Source organism: Hemicordylus capensis, chromosome 4 (genome assembly GCF_027244095.1).
Source record: "Hemicordylus capensis ecotype Gifberg chromosome 4, rHemCap1.1.pri, whole genome shotgun sequence".
NCBI classification, from domain to species: Eukaryota; Metazoa; Chordata; class Lepidosauria; order Squamata; family Cordylidae; genus Hemicordylus; species Hemicordylus capensis.
In genome coordinates, this window is record NC_069660.1 from 36,814,675 (window position 1) to 36,836,887 (window position 22,213).

Genomic DNA, 22,213 nt, shown 5'->3' on the forward strand with positions numbered 1-22,213 from the left:
CAACAGCAAAAGAGAGAGCATGTCCTCACCTCTTGCCTGTGGGCTCCTCAGAGGCAGCTGGTGGGCCACTGCAAGAAACAGGATGCTGGATCAGATAGGCCTTGAGCCTGATTCAGGAGGGCTGTTCTTCTTTATCATCACATCCCATATATTTTCTCTTTGCATCCACATTTTCTGCTCTGAAATACTGTCTCATTCTCCATCTGTTCTAGTGCTACATCTGTAGTCTTCCCCATTGTGGCTCTCCTTAGTTTCCACCTATCTAGCCTTCAATCACTGAAGCACAGAATCATAACAACCCCAAAATAAATCTAGTTCAGCCCTCCTGCCATTAGGTAGAACCACCAAATGCCCCAGATCAACATATGCAACCCAGAGAGCAGGTGCACCACAGTCAGGTGCTTACAGAACAATGTCACGAGACTCAGCTGGGACTAGAGCTTACATAAGAACATAAGAGCAGCCCTGCTGGATCAGGCCCAAGGCCCACCTAGTAGGGATGTGCACAAACTGGCCCAGAGGCCATTCTAAAGGCCTCCGAACCAGTTCAAAGGCAGTGCTGGCTCGAAGGTTCGACACCGGCGGGGATATCTCTTTGAGGGCGAGGGAAGCTGCACTTACCCCTCCTGCTGCTTTTCCCCTGCCGGCAGTCCGTTTTTAGTGAAATCCATGGGGCGGCAGAGTACCTTCCTGCCGCTCCTTCCCCCGTTCTTAAGTGGCCGGCAGTATCGCCTGTGTGTGTGCCTGTCAGGGGAGCACCGGCGGAGGAAAAGCGGCGGGAGGTAAGTGCACCCTCCCCTCCCCTTAAAGAGGCACCCCCGCTGGCATTGATCCACACCTACACGGTTCCGTGCACGTCACTACCATCTAGTCCAGCATCCTGTTTCACACAGTGGCCCACCAGATGCCACTGGAAGCCTACAGGCAGGAGTTGAGGTCATGCCCTCCCTCCTGCTGTTACTCCCCTGCAACTGGTACTCAGAGGCACCCCGCCCCTGAGGCTGGAGGTGGCCTACAGCCCTCCGACTAGTAGCTGTTAAAAAACCTCTCCTCCATGAAGTTATGCAAACCCTTCTTAAAGCCATCCAGGTTGTTGGCTATCACCACATCTTGTGGCAGAGAATTCCACAAGTTGATTATCTGTTGTGTGAAAAAGTACCTCGGTTTGCTGGACCTAAATTTCCTGGCAATCAATTTCATGGGATGACCCCTGGTTATAGTACAATGAGAGAGGGAGAAGAATTTCAATCTATCCACTTTCTCCACTCCATGCATGATTTTATAGACCTTTATCATGTCTCCCTGCAGTTGTCTTTTTTCTAAACTAAATAGCCCCAGGTGTTGTAGCCTTGCCTCATAAGACTCTAGGCCCCTGATCATCTTGGTTGCCCTCTTCTACACCTTTTCCATTTCTACAATGTCCTTTTTTAGATGTGGTGATCACAATTGTATGGAATACTCCAGGTGTGGCTGCACCATAGTTTTGTATAAGGGCAGTATAATATCAGCAGTTTTATTTTCAATCTCCTTCCTAATGATCCCTAGCATGGAACTGGCCTTTTCACATCGGCCGCACATTGAGTCGACACTTTCAACGAGCTGTCCACCACGACCCCAAGATCCTTCTCCTGGTCAGTCACCGACAGCTCAGATCCCATCAGCATATACTTGAAGTTTGGGTTTTTCATCCCAATGTGCATCACCTTACACTTGCCAACATTGAACCACATTTGCCACTTTGTCGCCCACTCCCCCAGTCTGGAGAGGTCCTTTTGGAGCTCCTCACAATCCGTTTTGGATTTCACTACCCGAAAGAGTTTGGTATCATCTGCAAATCTGGCCACCTCACTGCTTACCCCTGCTTCTAGATCATTTATGAATAAATTAAAAAGCACCAGTCCCAGAACAGATCCCTGGAGGACCCCACTTCTTACTTCCCACCATTGTGAAAATTCTCCATGTATACCTCCCTCTGTTTCCTGTCTTTCAACCAGTTAGCAATCCACACATGTACTTGTGCCCTTCCTCTTCTATTCACTTCCTCTTCTATTCACTCCAAGGCAGCCATTGGTTCCTCCAGACTTGTCTGGTGGCTGTAACTGCTTCCAGATGAGCCCTAGGCAGCAGCCAATAAGCAGTGACCTTATTTGCATATCTGACCTGATATACTTCAGGTGCTTCTGCCTAGGAGCCTGTCTGTTCCTTCTGTATCTCCTGCCCTGCCTGTTCCCTTCCCAGTCTCTCAGCATCTCTGTCTCTTCTGAACTGCTCATCTTCTTGGTTCAGAACTTCTAGCCAGCAATCTACTCTGTCACTAGAGCAGGGCTGCACAACTTCAGCCCTGCAGTTGTTGTTGGACTAAAACTCTCATCATCTGCAGCCACAGTGGCCAGCAGTCTGCTCACATTATACCTATTCTGCAGTTACACTAGTTGCAAATTCATTTTCAGGCCCGGTTTAAAATGCTAGTGATTTCCTTTAAAGTCCTACATGGCCTGGGAGCAAGTTATCTCCAGGACCATCTTTGCCCATATTAGACAACCTGAGCCTCAGGCTCTGCTCTTTGGCCTACCACTTACAGTGGTCCCTCGACATACGAAGCACTTGACATCCGAAGATTTCGACATACGAACGACAAAAAATACCGGAAGTCGTTGCCGGTTTAGATGCAGCTTCCTCGACCTATGAATTTTTAGATGCGGTTTCCTCGACTTACGAGTGTTTCCGGACCTCCATGGATGCGCTTTTCGACTTACGAAAATTCCGACCTACGAACGTGCATTCGGATCGGATTATCTTCGTAAGTCGAGGGACCACTGTACATAAATATGACAGGCAAGCACCACAGACAGAGCCTTTTCACTGGTGGCACCACGGTTATGAAATTCCCTTCCCTGTAGTGATGTTAAATGCCCTAACATCAGGCTCCCTTGCTTGGTGTTTTTTTTAAGATGAGTTTTAAAGACATTTCTATTACCAATCTTGCTGATTGTTACCGGTTTTAAAAGATTTTTAGCTGATTGGTTGTCTTAGTTTTAACAATGTATTCTGCTCCTTTATATTTTGTATTAAGGCTTTCTGTCTAAAACAAGAATTCTGGAATTCTTGGCTTCATGCTCTACCATTGGATTGTTCACTGCTTTGAGAAAAGATTTTTTTTAAAGGCAATCTAAAAACGTTTTAAATCAAATAAATAAAATTGAGCTTATAGCGTCAATCATGAGAAACTTGCCTCATACAAGCAAAAAGCTTTTGGAGCTGCTGTTGCTGAACAAACTACACTAGGGTAAAGTGCACACTTCTGTAGCATTTTTGCCATTAGAATGTGAGCCCTTTGGGGACAGGGAGCCATCTTATTTGTTTGTTATCTCTCTTTGTAAACTGCCCTGAGCCGTTTTTGGAAGGGCGGTATAGAAATTGAATTATTATTATTATTATTAATAATAATATTCTTAAATTGATACAGCCACACCAGCAGATCCCATTTCTCAGACTACCAGTTCTGCTAGTTGGATTTTTACCTGTGACTAACCCTGCACACAGGTCTCTGTGTGTTTGTTTGTTCATTTTTTACAAATATTATCTTAGTGCTGGTGAAATTGCATGTATGATCCTAATTTCACTTCTAGCCCATTTCAGGAAACACGAAAGGTACCGGGGCTATTTACCTAAGAACTGCAGAGTTCAGGCTATGAATTCCTGCTGGGTCACCCAGGCAACCCTTAACTTGTTTATCATGATCTTTTCCTAGATAGCACAGTATCCACCTTGGAAGTGGGGTCCCTCCCAGTTTTATGCTCTTTCCCTGAGACTTTTCCAGGTCACTGGTATCAGCTAGTTAATTATTCCAAATGAATGAACAGTCTAAAGGGGACCCTTTAGCTGCTTCACCCTAGGGGAGATCACACTAGCAAACGCTGGATAATTACAGACAGAGTCTGGCCTGGAGTTTTCAGAAGGGGCTTGGTAACGATATCTGGACACCAGATGTTTGACCAAAACTTGCTTTGCTTCTAATGCAGGAGCTACTGTGCATACGTGGTGCAGAGGAATGTGACCTGCACCCTTCAGGATGGAGCAGAGAGCTATGTGAAAGCTGAGTATCACAAGTGCAGCTGGGGACCCAAGTGTCCTGGGAAAGTCCTGTAAGTACTACTGCTGCTACTGTGGATAGTTATATCCCGCTCTTCAGCCAAAGTTCTCAAAGTGGTTTACACACAAAAATAAATACTACATACATAAGATGGTCCCCTGTCCCCAAAGGTCTCACAACCTAAAAAGAAACATCAGGCAGATACCAGCATCAGTCACTGGAGGGATGCTGTGCTGGGGTCGGATAGGGCCAGTTGCACTCTCCCTGCTAAATATAAGAGAATCACCACTTTAAAAGGCGTCTCTTTGCTCATTTAGCCCTACATGCTGGGATGCTGCTGTGGCATGGGAAGGACTGCAGCAGGAGACTATCAACGTCTTTAGAAGTTTATCTCCAGATCCTCTACTGTGGATTAAGCATTGTGAAATGTAGTCGTAGCAAAGAGTAGGGCAATCCCCCCCGCTGCCATGATTATATCTTTTCCCCAACCTCTCTGCTTGTCCTGCATCTCTTACAGGGATGGCCCAAGGACCGTGGTGCTCGCAGAGGTGCACCTAGGTAATTTTGGATCCTGGACCTAAACATCTTTGAAGCCCAACCCCCACCCCCAGCTGCAAGTTGTTGTTTTTTTTTAATCTACATTTATATCCCACTCTTTCTCCAAGGAACCCAGAGCGGTGTGCATGGTTATGTTTATCCTCACAACAACCCTGTGAGGTAGGTTTGACTGTCCCAGAGTCACCCAGTGAGTTACATGGCTGAATGGGGATTTGGACTCAGGTCTTCCTGGCCCTAGTCCAACACTCTAACCACTATACCACAAACTAAGCATCACCCCACTACACACACACACACACACACACACACACACACACACACACACCCTGTGACACATGCAGTATTATTTTTAACACATGGGTTCCTGAGGGCACAAACAGCACCTGAACTCACAAGAGTGTAAGAATATAAAACAGGTATATGTGGGCAAATATGCATTAGCAGAAACATTTCAACCTGCTACTTAACATATTCCCATATTTCTTTCCCCGCTCCCCCTTCAGTCTCCAAAGCCGAGATCACGCTTAGCTGCCAGGCACAGATCACAGTCACGCTCCACCGTGCACCACAGCACTGGCTGGCACCACAGTGACCACACCACCCGGGACAGACTAAAGAAGATTGGGGGGCCCTGTCCTTCGGCCCAAAGGTCTAGGGGTAAGAGTGCTTCTGGGTGTTTGAGCCGAGGTATCAAATACTGCTTTGCCCCTTGTCCCTGGTGTGGGCCAGTCCCCTTTCAGATCTGACCCTTGCAGATTTTCAGAGTGATATGATGCAAAAGAGGGGTAGTGCCCAGACAAAGACACAATAGGAATACAAAAACAATGAGTACTAACAATGTAAAGTGTTGATTCTTTCATGAAGATTGTGAGCCCTTTGGGGACAGGGATCCATTTTATTTATCTTGTTTATTTATTGTTTCTCTGTGTAAACCACCCTGAGCCATTTTGGAAGGGTGGTATAGAAATCAAATGAATGAATGAATGAATTCATAATTTAATTCATTCTTCCATGAATTTGTACTTTACACTATATTAAAATGTTAGTGCTCATTGTCTTTGTATTCAGATTTTTCAGATTCAGCAAGGAGCAAGAAAGGTGGCCAGCAGCTGCTGCTTCTCTCCTTGTGTGTCTTGCAAGCTTTGCAAGGAATGTGCGGAGAGGTACTCCTTGCTAGGTTTGCAAGGGTCAGATCGATCCCAAGGAGCTGCTCTAAAGGCAATGGCAGGGGGATCTGACTGCCCCACTGGCACCCCAGTTATCTGCTACCTCAGGCAACTGCTTCATCTTGCCTCATGAAAAGGCCACGCCATCATATGGTTGGCTGATCTTCTCTGATGTCACAGTAGGTCTTATCAGCAGATGTGCCACAGCCTTCTGGCTGCCATTGGCTTTGCTGAGAGCTGATGTGACACAGCTGTGAATTTCTTTGTTCCAATCTTCCCTGGGTTTGAAATCACTAGGTAGCTTTTGACAAGCCATTCCTTCTCAGTCTCAGAAGAAGAAGAAGAAGAAGAAGCAAATGTTCTCTGAGACTCCAGTGGGATCCCAGAACTGGTGCAGGAGAGCTATGGTGGCAAATCAATACGTTACTGAGCAGTCCGGGGTCCTTTTTATGGGCATTGCCTGAAAAGCCTGGGAATGCAGGCTGGCCCATCCACTAGGTGGACCTCGGCAGTTGCCTAGAGTGCTGTGCATACACATTGGCCAAGTGAGTGGTGGGGGCAATTCACGCAGTGGGTGTGTACTCCACACAGAACTGCATGGCAGGGTGGCAATGGCAGTCTTACGGATTGTTAAAAAGTATAATCTTCCTGACCACCCTCTGCCTCAGTCAGAGCCAGCCAGTATATAGGAACATAGGAAGCTGCCATATACTGAGTCAGGTCATTGGTCCATCTAGCTCAGTATTGTCTTCACAGACTGGCAGCGGCTTCTCCAAGGTTGCAGGCAGGAATCTCTCTCAGCCCTATCTTGGAGGAGCCAGGGAGGGAACTTGGAACCTTCTGCTCTTCCCAGAGTGGCTCCATTCCCTGAAGGGAATATCTTACAGTGATCACAGGTGGTTTCCCATTCAAATGCAACCAGGGCAGACCCTGCTTAGCTAAGGGGACAAGTCATGCTTGCTACCACAAGACTAGCTCTCCAAATGGCCTTCTTCACCACACTTTCAGCTAAAATTATATTCTGTGCATTACAAAACATAATTTTAACTCAAGAGGGGGGCAAAATCATACTTTGTCTAGGCGCACCAAAAACTCTACATTTTGGAAAGCAGGGCGTGTTACACTACTAGGTTTTGCAAACCTGCAAAAGCTGCACCACTTGGCAACACTGATAAACTCAATGGGGGTTCGGGACCAAAGGCATTCCTTGCGCTGGGTGCTCTTTTATCCTAGGACTGGCGAAGCAACTAGATGCTAAGGTGGGCTTGGAAGACCTTAGAAGTGGACTTATCCACTCCATGAGCAGCTTTTATAAAGATCAAACTGCACAAGTATTGCTACCCGCCACAAACTTGAGAGCTACAAATCAACAGATGGAGTGTCTTGGAACCTCACGATGGAAAGTCACTGAACACAGGCAGACAGATGACACTTGTTGCTTACGGCATGTGATGCTTAATTTAGGACAATTCAGGCAGCAACTTCTCATGGTCCCAGTGGAACTTCTGCTTTCCCACATTATATTTTTAAATGGCAGGAGTGCTCTTATATGTCACAGGCTTAAACATGGGGGGAGGGTTTATATGCCTGTCTGCTTCCAGCACCGTCTTATGTTGGCCAAGAGTCCAAAAGTGGCTCAGCATGACTACATCTTTCTTGGAAGCTGAACCAAATATAGCCTAAATCCTTCCCATGCTAGGGAGTGGATCCAAAAAACTGTGAGCAGGTGGAAAATAGATGTCAGCACCATTTCACAGATGCATGCACAAGAGCATGAGCAGGACTCCCTGCCAGGCTAGGACAGGTAGGCTCAGCAGTACAGTAGTCCCTATGATTCTGCAAGCGGAAGGAATCTTTGGATTGGCTTTACTGCAAGTTTGCTAAAAAAAACAACAACACAAAAAGTGGGGTTTTTCTAAATCCTGGATAGAAATCGGACTACATTCTAACACACGCAGTGAAAACCCAAATTGTGTGTGAAGTGCTCCCTGATAGCTCGCAGGGACTTTGGGGTAAATTTGGCAGATATTTAAACCCACACCTCCATTCCGGAGGAGATGCAAACTAAAAGTTGGGTGTGAAAAACTTCCAGCTGATTTTACTCATTTTCACCACATTTGGAGAACTCTAGGTGGTGTCTCACCATTTGAGAAGGAAGGGTGCCATCCAGTTAAATGTCAGCAGTTTAAGGCTATAGTCCTAAACACACTTTCTAGGGAATAAGCTCTAGTGAACTCTGTTGGGACTTACTTCCAACAAAACTTGCATAGGCTTGTAGTGTTAATCAGAGGGATTTCAGTGGGAGAATTAAACACTTGTTGAAGTCACTGGCTGACATACAGAGCAAGGATGAACCGGTGCAATGAGAGAACAGTCTAACAGAACTTCCCAACTGACTGCACCGTGGCAACAGGGAAGCAGAACTTGTGCAGCCCTCAGGGACATGTTTTTGTTTGGCACAAAGGGCTTCCTGGGGTGGGGGAGGGTGTCAAAAATGGCCCCTTCTCCGCTGTGCTAGTACAGTTGGGAAGTTCCGTGAGGCTTGTCTCTCACTACACCAGTGCATCCTTGCTCTGTATGTCAGCACTGTGTCTTAAATGTCCTTAAACTTTGAGTGGATCATAACTTTCTATCCTTCCAGTATTCAGTCAGAACATGTCATATTTCAAACTCTTCCATGTCAGTCTGAGCACACCACTTAGTTTTATTTTTCAGATCAACATGTGCCTTCTCATTTCAACTTTTACTTTGTTTAGACTGCAAGAGTCTATCTCAGCCTTGCACATTTTACTGTTATCAGCAATTCTGCTAATGAAATGCATAGTTCTATTCAGCTTGAGGGCAGGTAGTGCTCTTGACTAGAGTTGCCGGTATTCAACCCAAGGCACAATTTTGTTTTTCCCCTGACTGTGTTCATTTCCTTTAGAAACCCACTCTCTTTGGTCTTGTGTGTGAAATATAGCTGATAATAATAAATGTTTGTTTTCCAAGAACCACAGAGATGCTGTATCTCAATAAAGAATTCCAGTTGAACACTGATACATAGGAAGCTGCCATAAACTGAGTCAGATTATTGATCCATGAAGCTCAGCATTGTCTACACAGACTGGCAGTGGCTTCTCCAAGGTTGCAGGCAGGAATCTCTCTCAGCCCTATCTTGGAGAAGCCAGGGAGGGAACTGGGACCTAGATGCTCTTCCCAGAGCGGCTCCATCTTCTAAGGGGAATAGCTTACAGTGCTCACGCATGTAGTCTCCCATTCATATGCAACCAGAGCAGACCCTGTTTAGCTAAGGGGACAAGTCATGCTTGCTACCACAAGACCAGCTCTCCTCCCTGAGAGGAGAGTGAGCTTGCTCCAGTATTTTTATTTTTTAAAAAAAATCTAACTGGAATCTATTGACACGTTGAACTAAGTGATTTTAAATGTTGCTCTTACTGTATCTAATTAGCCACCAGTGTAGGTTCAAAAGGCAAGTTACAATTTGCTGACTTTGCCCATTGATTGACTGTGAGTAAAGGAATAATGCCCTTTGACTAGTTAATTGTAGGTGCCAGTGAGAAAAGTGGCAATGCCACCGCCCCACTCAAGTCCACTTGCCTCTTCTTCCCCTCAGTAGCTTCCTTTGGCCATTGGGCCTGAAGATGATGGGAGTTGTAATTGAAGATGATGGGTGTAGTAGTAGTAGTAGTAGTTGTTGTTGTTGTTGGCCAATGCAATTTAAGGACCCCAGTTGGAGAATCCTACCTTATTAACGAGATTTTAATTAAGTAAGTAAGTAAGTAAGTACATACATTTATATACTACCCCATACAAAAAGGGTGGTTCCCAATATAAAACCATTAAAACATTAACATAATTAAAACAGTTTAAAATACAATACTCTCTAAAATCAAAGCTTTAAAACTATAAACTAAAAAGCCTGACTAAACAGGTATGTTTTTAGGTCCTCCTTAAAATCCGTCAGAGAAACTGAAACTCTAATTTCATTAGGAAGTGCATTCCAGAGTCCTAGGACAACTCGAATCTCGAGTCGCCACCAATTGAGCCGGTGGCAACTGCAACTGGACTTGCCCAGATGATCTTAACATAACTTTAGTCAGAGGCAAAGCAAGGTTCCCAGAAGCCTGGGGACAAGCCACCAAGACCGCTAAGTGCTACACTGGCCATACCCCTTCCACCTACATCATCATTCTGATGCAGGGGGTACAGCCCGTGCGGGGAATGAATGTGTGGCAGCCTCTCGCCCTCTCTGGTCAGCAAAGTGCTTCCTTCACCAACTGGATGCTTCCTTTTTCTCCCTCACTAGGGAGGCAGAAAAGGAACCCGCCAGCCAGCCAGCCAAGTGCTTGCCGGCTGGAAAGGGCAAGGGGCCACCCCCACGTGTTTATCCCCCACACTGGAAAGGCCTGTGTTGGTGTGATGATGCAAAGGGAAGAGCGGTGGCCAGTCCACAACAGCATGCCCTTTCTTGGCAGCAGTGGGGTGGGTGGGAAGTGGAGTTAGGGCAGGGGGAACATCCCCCCACCATTGGCCCTACACGTGTGGCTTTAGTTGGCTGGCTGTGATTATGCTGCATTTTGATTCTCCCCTGCAGAGGGCAGTAGTTCATCTGCTACAGGGGTACCCAACCTGTGGTATCCCAATGTTCCTGAACCACCACTCCCATCATTCCCTGCCATCATTCCCCCTGCTAACTGAGCAAAGAGGCACCTTCAAAAAGTGCCGATTTTCTTTATTGAGCAGAGGGAGAGCAACTGGCCCCATCCATCCCCAGCACAGCATCCCTCCAATGGCTGTTGCTGGTGTCTATCTTATGTTTCTTTTTTAGATTGTGTGAGCCCTTTGGGGACAGGGAACCATTTAATTTAATTTGTTTGTTTGTTTGTTTGTTTGTTTATATCTATGTAAACCGCTTTGGAAACTTCTGTTGAAAAGCGGTATATAAATATCTGTTGTATACGTATTGTTATTTGTCTGTCTGTCTGTCTGTCTAATTTGTACACCGCCCCGAACTTTCGTCTCTGGGCAGTTAACAATAGCATAAAACAAGCTGAAAACATATACAAAAACTTAAAACAATTTAACAATTTAAAAATAAACCAGAGATTAAAACCTAAAAATTTAAAAAGCTGAGAAAGCTTGGGAGAACAGATGGGTTTTCAGGTGTTTTTTAAAAACTGTCAGAGATGGAGAGGATAGTATCTCAGCAGGGAGCACATTCCACAATCTCGGGGCAACTACCGAGAAGGCCCATCTCTGTGTAGCCACCAAATGAGTTGGCGGTAACTGGAGATGGACCACCTCAGATGACCTCAATGGGCGGTGGGGCTCGTAGTGAAGAAGACACTCTCTTAAGAAGAGAGTGAAGTGAAGAAGATGCTCTCTTAGTTGGAGTTGGAGTTCAGCAACATCTGGAGTACCACAGTTAATGGTACTCCATTAACCCCCGATCTCCTCAGTTAACCAACCATTTATTAAAGAAGGGACTCGGAGTCCTACCTTTCTCTTTTAATCCAAACTTCATAACAAACACAGGGGATAAAAAGGATGTTTTCTGAACAAAACCAGTCCTGCCAAATGAACTTTCTTCATGGCTTGGAAGACTGAGGAATAGATGTAGCTTTTTCCAGCCACCAGGGCCACTGGTAAATGTTTATCCAGCTGCAATAAATACTTCCTGTTGCTGACATGTGGAGTGTTTTTGCACTTTGAGAGGGCTTTTTTCTTTCCTGAAAAGAAGCAGTCATATTTCTAACTGGGAGCGGCGCTTAAGGGCTGTGTGGCAGGGCAGAAGCTCCCCTATGCCAACTTCCATCCCACTTTGACCGGCAAAGGTTTTGCTCTTTTTACAAGCCTGGCTCTCTGCCCAGAGAAAGAGAGAAGCGGGAAGTGGCCCAGATGTGTGCAGAGAGCTGAGGTGATGGCTCACGCCAGTGTTGTTGTTGACAGTGGCTCGACTGGGCAGCTTTCACTGCACTCGGCAGTATTTCCAGGCTGGTTTATGGGCACCCAAGAATTGTTTTCTTTCTAAACTACCAGAGGAACTTGGTGATTTCTGAAGGGAGCAATAATATGTAACGGCCCAAATGCTTTGCTCCCACTCATCTCAGTGAAGAAGAGAGAAAACAAACAGAAGTTTATGGCAGGTTTGGGTACAGATTGGAGTTTCATGGTGACTTCCCAAAAGGCAGCTGCCAGAAGCCAGGTCTTTTCCAGGATCCAGTAAATGGAAAAATCAAAAAGTACACATCCAGCCCTGAGGATATTGCTGAAAACAATGGCTCAGCAGAGGCATGAACCCTATGACATTTTGTACGATAGATTTGTACTCATCCAAAGGGATGACTTTAGAGGTGATTCTCATGCCAAAGCTGGCATGGGGACATAGTGGGTTGAGTCAAGCTACTAATAGCCTTTAGGATACGGCAAACAACTGGGTAATCTCAGGAAGCAGTTGCACTTAAATGCCAAAAAGAATGAAACTCCATACATCAAAGAGCAGAGCTGGTCTTGTGGTAGCAAGCATGACTTGTCCCCTTAGCTAAGCAGGGTCTTCCCCGGTTGCATATGAATGGGAGACTAGATGTGTGAGCTCTGTAAGATATTCCCCTTAGGGGACGGAGCTCCCCTTAGGGGACGGAGCATCTTGGTTCCTAGTTCCCTCCCTGGTATCTCCAAAATATGGCTGAGAGAAATTCCTGCCTGCAATCTTGGAGAAGCCGCTGCCAGTCTGTGTAAACAGTACTGAGCGAGATGGACCTATGGTCTGACTCAGTATATGGCAGCTTCCTATGTTCCTAAGTGAGGATTGCAAGTTTAAGATCCAGATGTGGCCTAACCCATAGCATTTTCTAGTGGATTAGAGTCTCTGCTATATGTAAAACACCAGTTTAGTAGCATGAAATATGTATGTGCAATAACAATGAGCTCAGTAGATTTGTTGTAGGCATAGTGGCTGATATACTGCACATGTGCACAGTTGCGCAAGAGCATTCTTGCACAAAAGGCAAAAACTGTGCAAACACAGTTGTGCAATAGGTGGCCATTGGAAATAGTGGCTGTCCATCATACAATGGCATTTGCACAATTTGTTCAAGAGCACTCTGGGCAATTGCGCACATGTGCCTTTCAAATGCAAACGGAACATTGTGCAGTATGTCAGCCTCTGACTCTAGGCATCCTGGGAAGCAATCATACAGTTGCTTTATTGTGTGGGCGGACTAGGCATTCCCAGACTTGGGTGCCCAGATGTTGGACTACAATTCCCATCATTCCCAGCCACAATGGCTGCCTTCTATCTGGGGATTATGGGAGCTCAGTTCACATGGATCTGTGTCACTTGGGTTATGTGATTCAGCACTTATTCAGTATATTTTTGACAGGTGTACATAACAGAAATCCATGGATGAGTGTTAAGAGATTATTTAATGAATTCACTAAACATTCCACTGTCCTTCCATGATGGAACTTGTGGCAGGTTATGCATAGGGTTTCCAGGCGATCCCATCAGGCACTGACAAGACGCAGAATCTGATGGGATTTCTCAGTAAACATACTTAGAATTGCTCAGTCAGTCTGTCAGTCTGTCTTAGCACTTGGTGATTTATATGTCAAGGGCTTGCAGCTGAATGTGTGACCTGCCTCGATAGGAAAATATGGTGTTTGAAGTGGTGTCAAGTGATATGAAAACTCTGTCTATGCTGTTTGATTGCTGTCCCACAGATGCGGCACCCATTATATAATGAAGGCGAAAGTATCTTATACCTATTTCCAAAAGAGCTGGAAATGTTATGATCCTTTAAAACACATAACTGGAGCACCTGTGAGCAAGAGGTACCAGGGTAACCTGCAGGTTTCACAAAAATCTGGAAGGAAAAAAATGAAGGGGGGCTAACCTGCCCTGCAACCAATGTAACTCAGTGGAGTGGAATGTTTGCAAACTGGGAGGTCACTTAACAGGCAACTAGATGGGAAGAATTAAGTGGAGAGGACTTGAACAAAAAGAGTGAGTTTTGAAAAATACTCTCTCAAGACAGTCACAACCCCTTCTGCTTCTGAGGGGGGAAAGGTGTCAAACCCATTTTAGACCATTTTACACCTTTGTGTTTCTGAGTGGGAAGGGGTTTGACACATTTAAGCTCTTGGAGTCGGGGTTAATCTCCCTTTCCAAAATAACATTAAAACAACTGTATGTGTGTGAACTCTCCTGAGAAATGGAGGAGGAAGTTGTGCACAGAATCCGTGAATCTGCTGATCATTGTAGGTGCGCATATACACTCAGTCACACCATAAAGTCACAACATTCACCATTTTTTCCACACCAAAGATAAACTGCAACATTTTGTTGCAGATCCATACTTGTTCATCCTAAAGGCCACTTCACAATTACAGGAGATCAATGCACATTGTACAAACGTCTGTGTGTGCGCGCCCATGCATGGAGTGGGAGGAAGAGACTAGGACTGGGCAGACTCGAATTCCACTCAGTCACTGGGTGACTCTGGGCCAGTCAGTTCTAACCTACCTCACAGGGTTGTTGTGAGGATAAACATAACCATATGACCATGTACACTGCTCTTGGCTCCTTGGAGGAACAGCAGGATATAAATGTAAACAAACAAAGAAAGAAATATATTTTGGATGCCTGTATGGGAGAGATCCCCAAACAATCCCAACCACCTATTTGCAGCACATTTTAGAATATTAGACCAATGACTGAAAGGTAACCTCCAGCTTTAGAATGTACAAATTATCTTGAAGACCAAAATGGCACTAGATGGATGTTTGCTGCCTGAACGTCATTTTCTGCCTTTGCAGGTCGCTTTGCTTTTCCAGAGCAGTGCAAGAGGTCAGGCCTTAGAAACACAGGGCTTTTTTTGGTAGGAGATTACATAAGCCTCTTTTAAAGGCTTCCTAATCTCTGGTATATGGACCACAGATGTTTAACTAAGCACTACTGCTCTAGTGTCTTGAGTTCCTCTGTTGAAAGTGCAAATGCTTATCCTTGCCATGTCATGTTGGAAGAGCAAGCCAGCAAGCAAGGAATGCAGCTGTTGGGTTGTGGTGCCCCCTAGTGCTAAAACATGTTCTAGTACTTAACAGAAAAGGTTGACGACTTCAGCTGGAGAAAGGCCTTTGCCATTGGCCATTGTGGTTGGGGGTGATGGGCATTGGTCTCCCACAACATCTGGAGACACAAGTCCAAGAACCCAAGAGATAAACAGTATTTTGTCTAGACATGCAGGGTGTTCATGCATCCCATTTCTATCTCCAGTGAACAAGTGTTGCTTCTGTTTATCATAACATTCCAAAGTCCTGAAGATTCTTTGACCAGAAGTGACCAGAGATGACAGTGAGGCAGAGCCCAGAAAGATAGCCACATCAGCCTACTGTAGCAAAATTGTATGTATTTATGTCAGCGAATCTTATGACATCTTAAATCTTAATCTTAAAAAAACCACACAAATATATCATGATATACACCAGGTACACCATCAGCTGTGGTGGCGCAGCAAGGAACCAGCTTGCCTAGGCAGTAAGAGGCTGTTAGTTTGAATCCCTGCTAGTGTGCTTCCCAGACTGTGCCTAGTAAATATATATTTGTAGTCACCTATAATCGGGCAGCAGCGATATAGGAAGGTGCTGGAGGCGGATGCTCACTGCAGTGACAATGGCAAAGGCATCATCTCATACTGCATGGGAGGAAGGCAATGGTAAACCCCTCCTGTATTCTACCAAAAAAACCACATGGCTCTGTGGTCACCAGGAGTCGACACCGACTCAACGGCACAATCTTTCCTTTCCTATACAGCAGGAGTAGGCAACCTTGGCTCTGCAACTGCTGCTGCTGAATGACAACTCCCACCAACTACAACAAGGAGCACCTCTCCTCACACTCCTTGTTGTGCTTCTTGCAAGCTTTGCAACAACAACAACAAAATATTTATATACCGCTTTTCAACAAAAGTTTCCAAAGCACTTTACATAGAGAAATAATCAATCAATCAATCAATAGAATGGCTCCCTATCCCCAAAGGGCTCACAATCTAAAAAGAAATATAAGATAGACAGCAGCAACAGTCACTGGAGGTGGATAGGGCCAGTTACTCTTCCCCCGCTAGATAAAGAGAATCGCCATGTTTAAAAGGTGCCTCTTTGCCCAGTTAGCAAGGGAGAGGGGGCTGCTGGCAACCTTCCCCTCCTCCCTGTCCCCCACATCACTTTCAAAGCTTGCAAAGATCCGTTTTGACTGGGGGCGGCCCCTTCCTCCACCACCACCACCAGGGGCATAGGACAAGGCAGTGTTTGGTGCCTTACTTCAGGCACTGCAATAACTTGGACCACTGCTGGACTATTCCAACACTTTCAAGGTTGCTGTATGATGTACTGTCAGACCATAGCCCCTAGAAGACCCCCAATAATGGATGGAAACCAATATGGAAGGCTAAAATTAAGTTTCAGGTTCCTTCTCGAGGGAAGCAAAGGCTTTGCAGTTTTCAGAGGTTGCCATAGGTAGCCATGTGCTAGCTCTGGAGCAGAGAGGGACTGTGGAAAAATTCACACACAGTGCCAAAGCTGGTTCCAGTGTGACCTCTCTCTATTCATGATCTTCAACACATATATAAAGAAGCAGGGAGGAAATGGTGGATGCCTCTGTTAACGTTTGAACAGTCAGATGTGACCTGGTTACACTCAACTAACAAAGCCTCAGCTTGCATATGTCAGATTCATATTCTGATTAATTTAGCAGCTGACACCTGGTACAACCCTCCAACCAACTGCCTTGCCATAGAACATTTGCACATTGTGCAGGGCTGCAGAATTCCATAAATGCAGCTGTGCATTTACTTAGTCCTTTACTTTATTTAAATGCAGCTGTGCAACAGAGGGCCATTACTTCCAATAGCCCTCTGCCATGTAACTGCATTTACACAATTCTGCGATCTGGCATAAGAGTGCTCTTGTGCCGACTGTGCAAAGGCTCCATTGCAAGAAGGCAGACGGGATGTTGCGCGCCTGTGCAATATGTCAGTCAGCACTGCCAAGACAAGATCTTTGGCCTGCTGCTTTCTACTCTTGTGAACAAATAATAAGCATGAGTAGGGGGGAAAGAACAACAGTGAAACCCAGATGCTCGATTCTTACCTTGCTCTGTCTGCCTTCTCTGCTGGCAATCAGGTATCACACATTCTTCAGACCCAGATACAAGATTGGCTATAAGACTGTGACCGAGTTAGCCTGGAGGTGCTGCCCGGGCCTCATGGGAGAAGGATGCCATGACAGTCCCACCGACCAGCCAGGGCTTCTGCCCCAACACCCCAGCCCCAAGATGCCTCCTATGCAGAAGATGTTCCCAGGTCCTCGAGTGCCGCCACACCCCAAAATCCATTCTGATCCATTTCCAGGAACAAAGAAGAACCATTTTGGTGAGTCAGAAAACCTTCTAGGCCATCCATCCCTGAGATCTGATTAATATGTATTCATCTCACTAGGATGCAGAAAGGCTAAAGGAGCCAGGGCTGGCCCTACCATGAAGCAAAGTAAAGCAATCTGCTTCCGATGGCAGACTTCATGCCTGTTCTCTGGGTTAACACAGCAGACCACCCAATACTGCCTCCTTCTTATTTATGTACTGTATTATTTACATCTCTGTAAGAGCCACCTAATGGCACAGCGGGGAATTGCTTGACTAACAAGCAGAAGGTTGCCAGTTCGAATCCCTGCTGGTACTCTATTGGGCAGCAGCGATATAGGAAGATACTGAAAGGCATCGTCTCATACTGTGCAGGAGGTGGCAATGGTAAACCCCTCCTGTATTCTACCAAAGAAAAATCACAGGGCTCTGTGGGCGCCAGGAGTTGACACCAACTCGACGGCACACTTTACTTTACATCTCTATATCACCCTTCATCCTGAGACCCCAGGACAATGAACAACTAAAAACAAGTCCCAGGTTCAATCCCTAACATCTCCAGGTAGGGCTGGGAAATGATCCCCATTTGAAGCCCCAGAGAGTCACTGCCCATCAGTGTAGAGTAGACAATATTGAGCTAGATAGGCCAATTTGATTCAACAAGAGGCAGCTTGATATGTTCCTAACCCTTATAACCTTTGCCAGTCAGCAAGTCTGCTGCTGTTTCAAACCAACAGAAGTTTCCAAGTGGTCTTCCAGCCCCCTCCCTTTGCCCCCCCCCTCACAATGTTTGTAGCTTTCTATACCTGTGACTTAATAGACATGCGTAGTATAATTCTAGGGGTGCTTCCTTTTGTGTCCACAACATGCATGAGGCTAGTAGGAGTCCGGGAATTCCACATGGCTGCAAGAGTACCATGGCAGTGCAAAGAAAGTACCTGGCTTCCAATATTTCAATTAGCTGAACTGGAAGGTACACAAGCTGCATCTGAACATATCCGAAGACATGTCTCACCAATTCCCAGGCACTAACTTGCCATGGCGCAAGGCAAGAGCTTTTTCCTCTTCCTGGTTGCATTGGTCCATCACCTGCCTGTGTCAGATGGATGCAACCAGGAGGAGGAGTGAGCAAGCTAGCCAGGAGGGGGCAAGAAGGGCAGTAAGTCTGCCCACCCAACAGAGTGGAGGGCAGTGATGTAGTTGCAAATTCTGATGTGCAGGTGCTCTCCATGATGACCCCCATGGCCATACCCACCCCAACAGCCAGAGAACCCAAGAAGTACCAGTGCTCCATCCCTAAGCGTTCCCCTTCCACTAACCCCTGGTGGAGGGGATTGCTGGGGTTGAGTGGTGAGTCCACTTCCTCTCACGGGTCAGATGGCAGTCTAGTTCCTAAATATTTGGGCTGGCCCCTAGAGCCAAAGACAAGTTGTTGCAATCAGGAAGGTAGGGAGGTAGAAAGACTGGCATTAATCATGATAACTGTTTACTTCTTGTTCACAGGTAGAAAGATGCCTGGTTTGTTTGGAGATAGGCTGGACCGGCTAGAGGAGGAAGTCAGGCGTCTCTCTCAGTCTTATGACACCCTGCACAATATGGTGAACGGCCTCGGAGACCACTTGCGACTGGCCATCCAGGAAGACACCAGCAAGATGATTGGATCCCTGATGAATAGCCCAAGTGTGCCCGATTCAACCATGGGGTTTGGGGTTATTCCTGATGGGATTGTGGATGCAGCTGACAAAGCTGACCTCTCCCCATATCCACCAGTGGGAGAGATCCTGAGCAAAGTGACTGAGGTGAGCGATGCACTGAAAACCAAGACAGACTTGCTGGATGAGGTGCATGGCATGGTCCTGGACCATGATGGGCATATCAAACACCTGCTGGAGTCAGCCCGGCCTTCACCCCTCACCTCTATTGATATGCTAGAAGAGTATGTGGACAGCAGGCTTAGCAACTTGCGGGTGGAGCTGCTGGATGGTTTTGAGAAGAAACTGGTGAACATCCAGAGCACCTGTGACTACCAGATCAAGGAAGTGCAGCAGCAATGTGAGGAGGAGAAAGCTGCCAACCTCCGTCTTCAGCAGACACTGGATGGCAAAGAACTGGAGATCAAGAAGGAGATCTCCCAGTTGGAGACCCAGATCCAAGGGCTGTCAGTTGTGGAAAGCTGCTGTAGCAATTTGAACTACCTCACTCAAAGAATGGATATTCTAGAGAAGGGCCTGCATAGCATCTCTGAGTCTCAAAAGAACCTGCACTCTAGGCTGGACAATGAACTTTCTGCAGTCAGCTTGGGGAGCCTCTTTGAAGGGCGTTTTGAAGACCTTGAGACCAGGCTGAACATCACAGAGAGGGAAACAGGCAGTTGTTGCTCCAACGTGGAGGACAGCATGAGAGGTCTGCTGGGGTCAGAGTTGGATGGTACAAGGGTCCTGTTTGAGGACAAGATGAGAACCTTGGAGGACAGGTTCATGACCATTGTAGGAGAAGTGAGTAATGTCAGCTCTGCAGTGGGGATAGATGGAGCCGCAATGCCCCTCCTAGAGGAAAAGCTTTCCACCATAAGACAGGAAACAAACGAAAAGCTGGAGATACTACAAAGCCGCCTGACCACCTTGGAGAGCACATGCTCGTTGGGTTGCACATCCACTTCCAAAGACGTCGAGATCTTCCGGACAGAGATTGAAGACTGCCAAAGCAAGAACCAGGACTTGCTACTTCGCATGGACAGCAACTCCGACCTGCTGCGGAAACTGAATGCCACCATTCTGGAGATCCAGAGGCGGATTGAGAAGGAGACAGCTGGATCCTTGCAAGGTGAGATTACACTGCTGAAGATCAACCTGAACACCATGAGCAAGTCTCTAACTGGGCTGAAGGATTCCGTTTCCCAGTACTCAGACACAGTGCTGCATGTCAATTCATCTCTGGATGAGCGTGAGCGCAAGATAGAAGATGAGGTCCACTCCATTCAAGAGAAGATTAGCGACCAAGGCTCCCAGCTTCTGTTCAGCAACAAGCGTGTCCTGAACTTAAAGGGAGACCTGGAAAGGCTCAAGTCCAGGATTATCAATGACTTGAGCAATTGCAAGAGTGTAGCCCACAACCTGCAGAAGGAAGTGCTCCAGTTTGATGACCGTGTGGCCCAGGTGGAGGACATGTGTGGCAGACTGGGCACAGTGACAGGAAGCCTGGACCGCATCAGAAACGAACTGGAGAGTACAGGAAGTCTGTGGGGCTACATGGACCATATGAACGCAACCTTAGCTGCCCACTCTCAGGAAATAACTGTACTCAAGGATAACTTGTTGGATTGCCAGGCTAAAGTCACGGAACTAGCTGAAGACGTTAGCCTCTTGGAAGGCAAGCTGCAAAGCAGTCAGCATTAGCTATGTCAAGCCTGTCTTGAAGTACAACTAACTTATATCATGCAGATTCCAATGTGATACCAGGATTTTTGTTTTATTTTGGGGAGGGGAGAAGGTTCAAAAACTTAAAAGCTGCTATAAGCCCATCTCTCCTTTCTTTTTTTGGAGTGACGTTTTCCCCTGCAGCTCAAGCTGAACGTTTGCCATTACTGTACCCTCTGTGGACATTAAGCAGCTGTACTTATGTAGCAAAGTGCCTTCCTCTAGACGGGGTCATGTTTGGGTTAGTTTTCCAATATGTGGCTCCGTTCAGGAAGGAATTGGAGATTGACCTGTCTCATCAATCCTTTGTTCTGGGAATAATGAAAAGCCCCTATGTAAGAGCTGGGACAGAGAAAATAAGTTCCAGCCAAATGTATACATCTACTGGAAGCAAAGATCTGGGTCAGGGACCATTCCAAGCAATAACGCTGATGTAAACAAAGACATTGTTCTTCCATTTTGTACATACTGGAATTCTTCATGGCAGCATTGACTGATATAAGCACACAGGACTCTCATTCAGAAGTCAACAGGTATTGTATGGGGTGTGTCCAATAAGAGGCTACTCTGTTCACACAAACTTATCTCACATTGCACTCATGCTCAGGCTACATTTCTCAGCCTCATAGCTGGTATTGCCAGGCACTGTGTGTAGCCTGCCATGTGCATGAAAGGGGGGGGGCAGGCATTGGACTAGATCCACCAGATGGCTTACTTCAGCCCTAGAGGAATAAAGGCATGCCTTTATCATATGTAACATGTTCTCTCTCCCTGACCATATGGCAGAATAAAGGGTGGTACATAAGAACAGCCCTGCTGGATCAGGCCCAAGGCCCATCCAGTCCAGCATCCTTTTCACACAGTGGCCCACCAGATGCCTCTGACAAGCCTACAGGCAAGAGACGAGGGCATGTCCTCTCTCCTGCTGTTGCTCCTTTGCAACTGTTATTTAGAGGCATCTTGCCTCTGAGGCTGGAAGTGGCCAATAGCCACCAGACTAGTAGCCATTGATAGACCTGTTCTCCATGAATTTATCTAAGCCCCTTTTAAAGCCATCCCAGCTAGAGGCCATCACCACATCCTGTGGCAGAGAATTCAATAGATTAATTACACGCTATAAGAAAAGTATTTCCTTTTGTTGGTCCTAAAATCCCCAATCTTCAGTTTCATGGGATGGCCCCCGATTCTAGTGTTGAGAGAGGGAGAATTTTTTTCTCTCTGTTCACTCTCTACTCCATGTATAATTTTATACACCTCTATCGTATCTCCCTGTAGTCTCCTCTTTTCCAAACTAAAAAAGCCACAGATTTCCTCTTCTCATAAGGACATTGCTCCAGGCCCCTGATCATCATGGTTGCCCTCTTCACTTTTTCCAGTTCTACAGTGTCCTTCTTAAGATACAGTGACCAGAACTGCACACAGTACTCCAAATGTGTCCACACCATAGATTAGTATAATGACATTTATAATACTAGCATTTTAATTTTCAATCTCCTTCCTAATTATTCCTAGCATGGGATTTGCTTTTTTCACTGTTGCCGCGCACTGAGCCGACACTTTTAAT

The 22,213-nt window shown here is 46.2% G+C and overlaps 1 protein-coding gene across 2 annotated transcripts in view; it reads left to right on the top strand.

Moving 5' to 3' along the window:
• The window catches only part of EMILIN3 (elastin microfibril interfacer 3), a 32,586-nt gene extending 11,248 nt beyond the window's left edge, over positions 1-21,338 (top strand). The window contains exons 2-4 of one of the 2 annotated variants that reach the window (XM_053313494.1): positions 4,023-4,145; positions 16,999-17,246; positions 18,737-21,338. In XM_053313494.1, coding sequence (XP_053169469.1) covers positions 4,023-4,145; positions 16,999-17,246; positions 18,737-20,628 — 2,263 coding nt within the window. In that variant the 3' untranslated portion in view covers positions 20,629-21,338. Of the gene's footprint in view, positions 1-4,022; positions 4,146-15,166; positions 15,223-16,998; positions 17,247-18,736 lie in introns of those variants that run through there. The other variant, XM_053313495.1, reaches the window with a different exon arrangement.
• Positions 21,339-22,213: the final 875 nt, after the last annotated feature.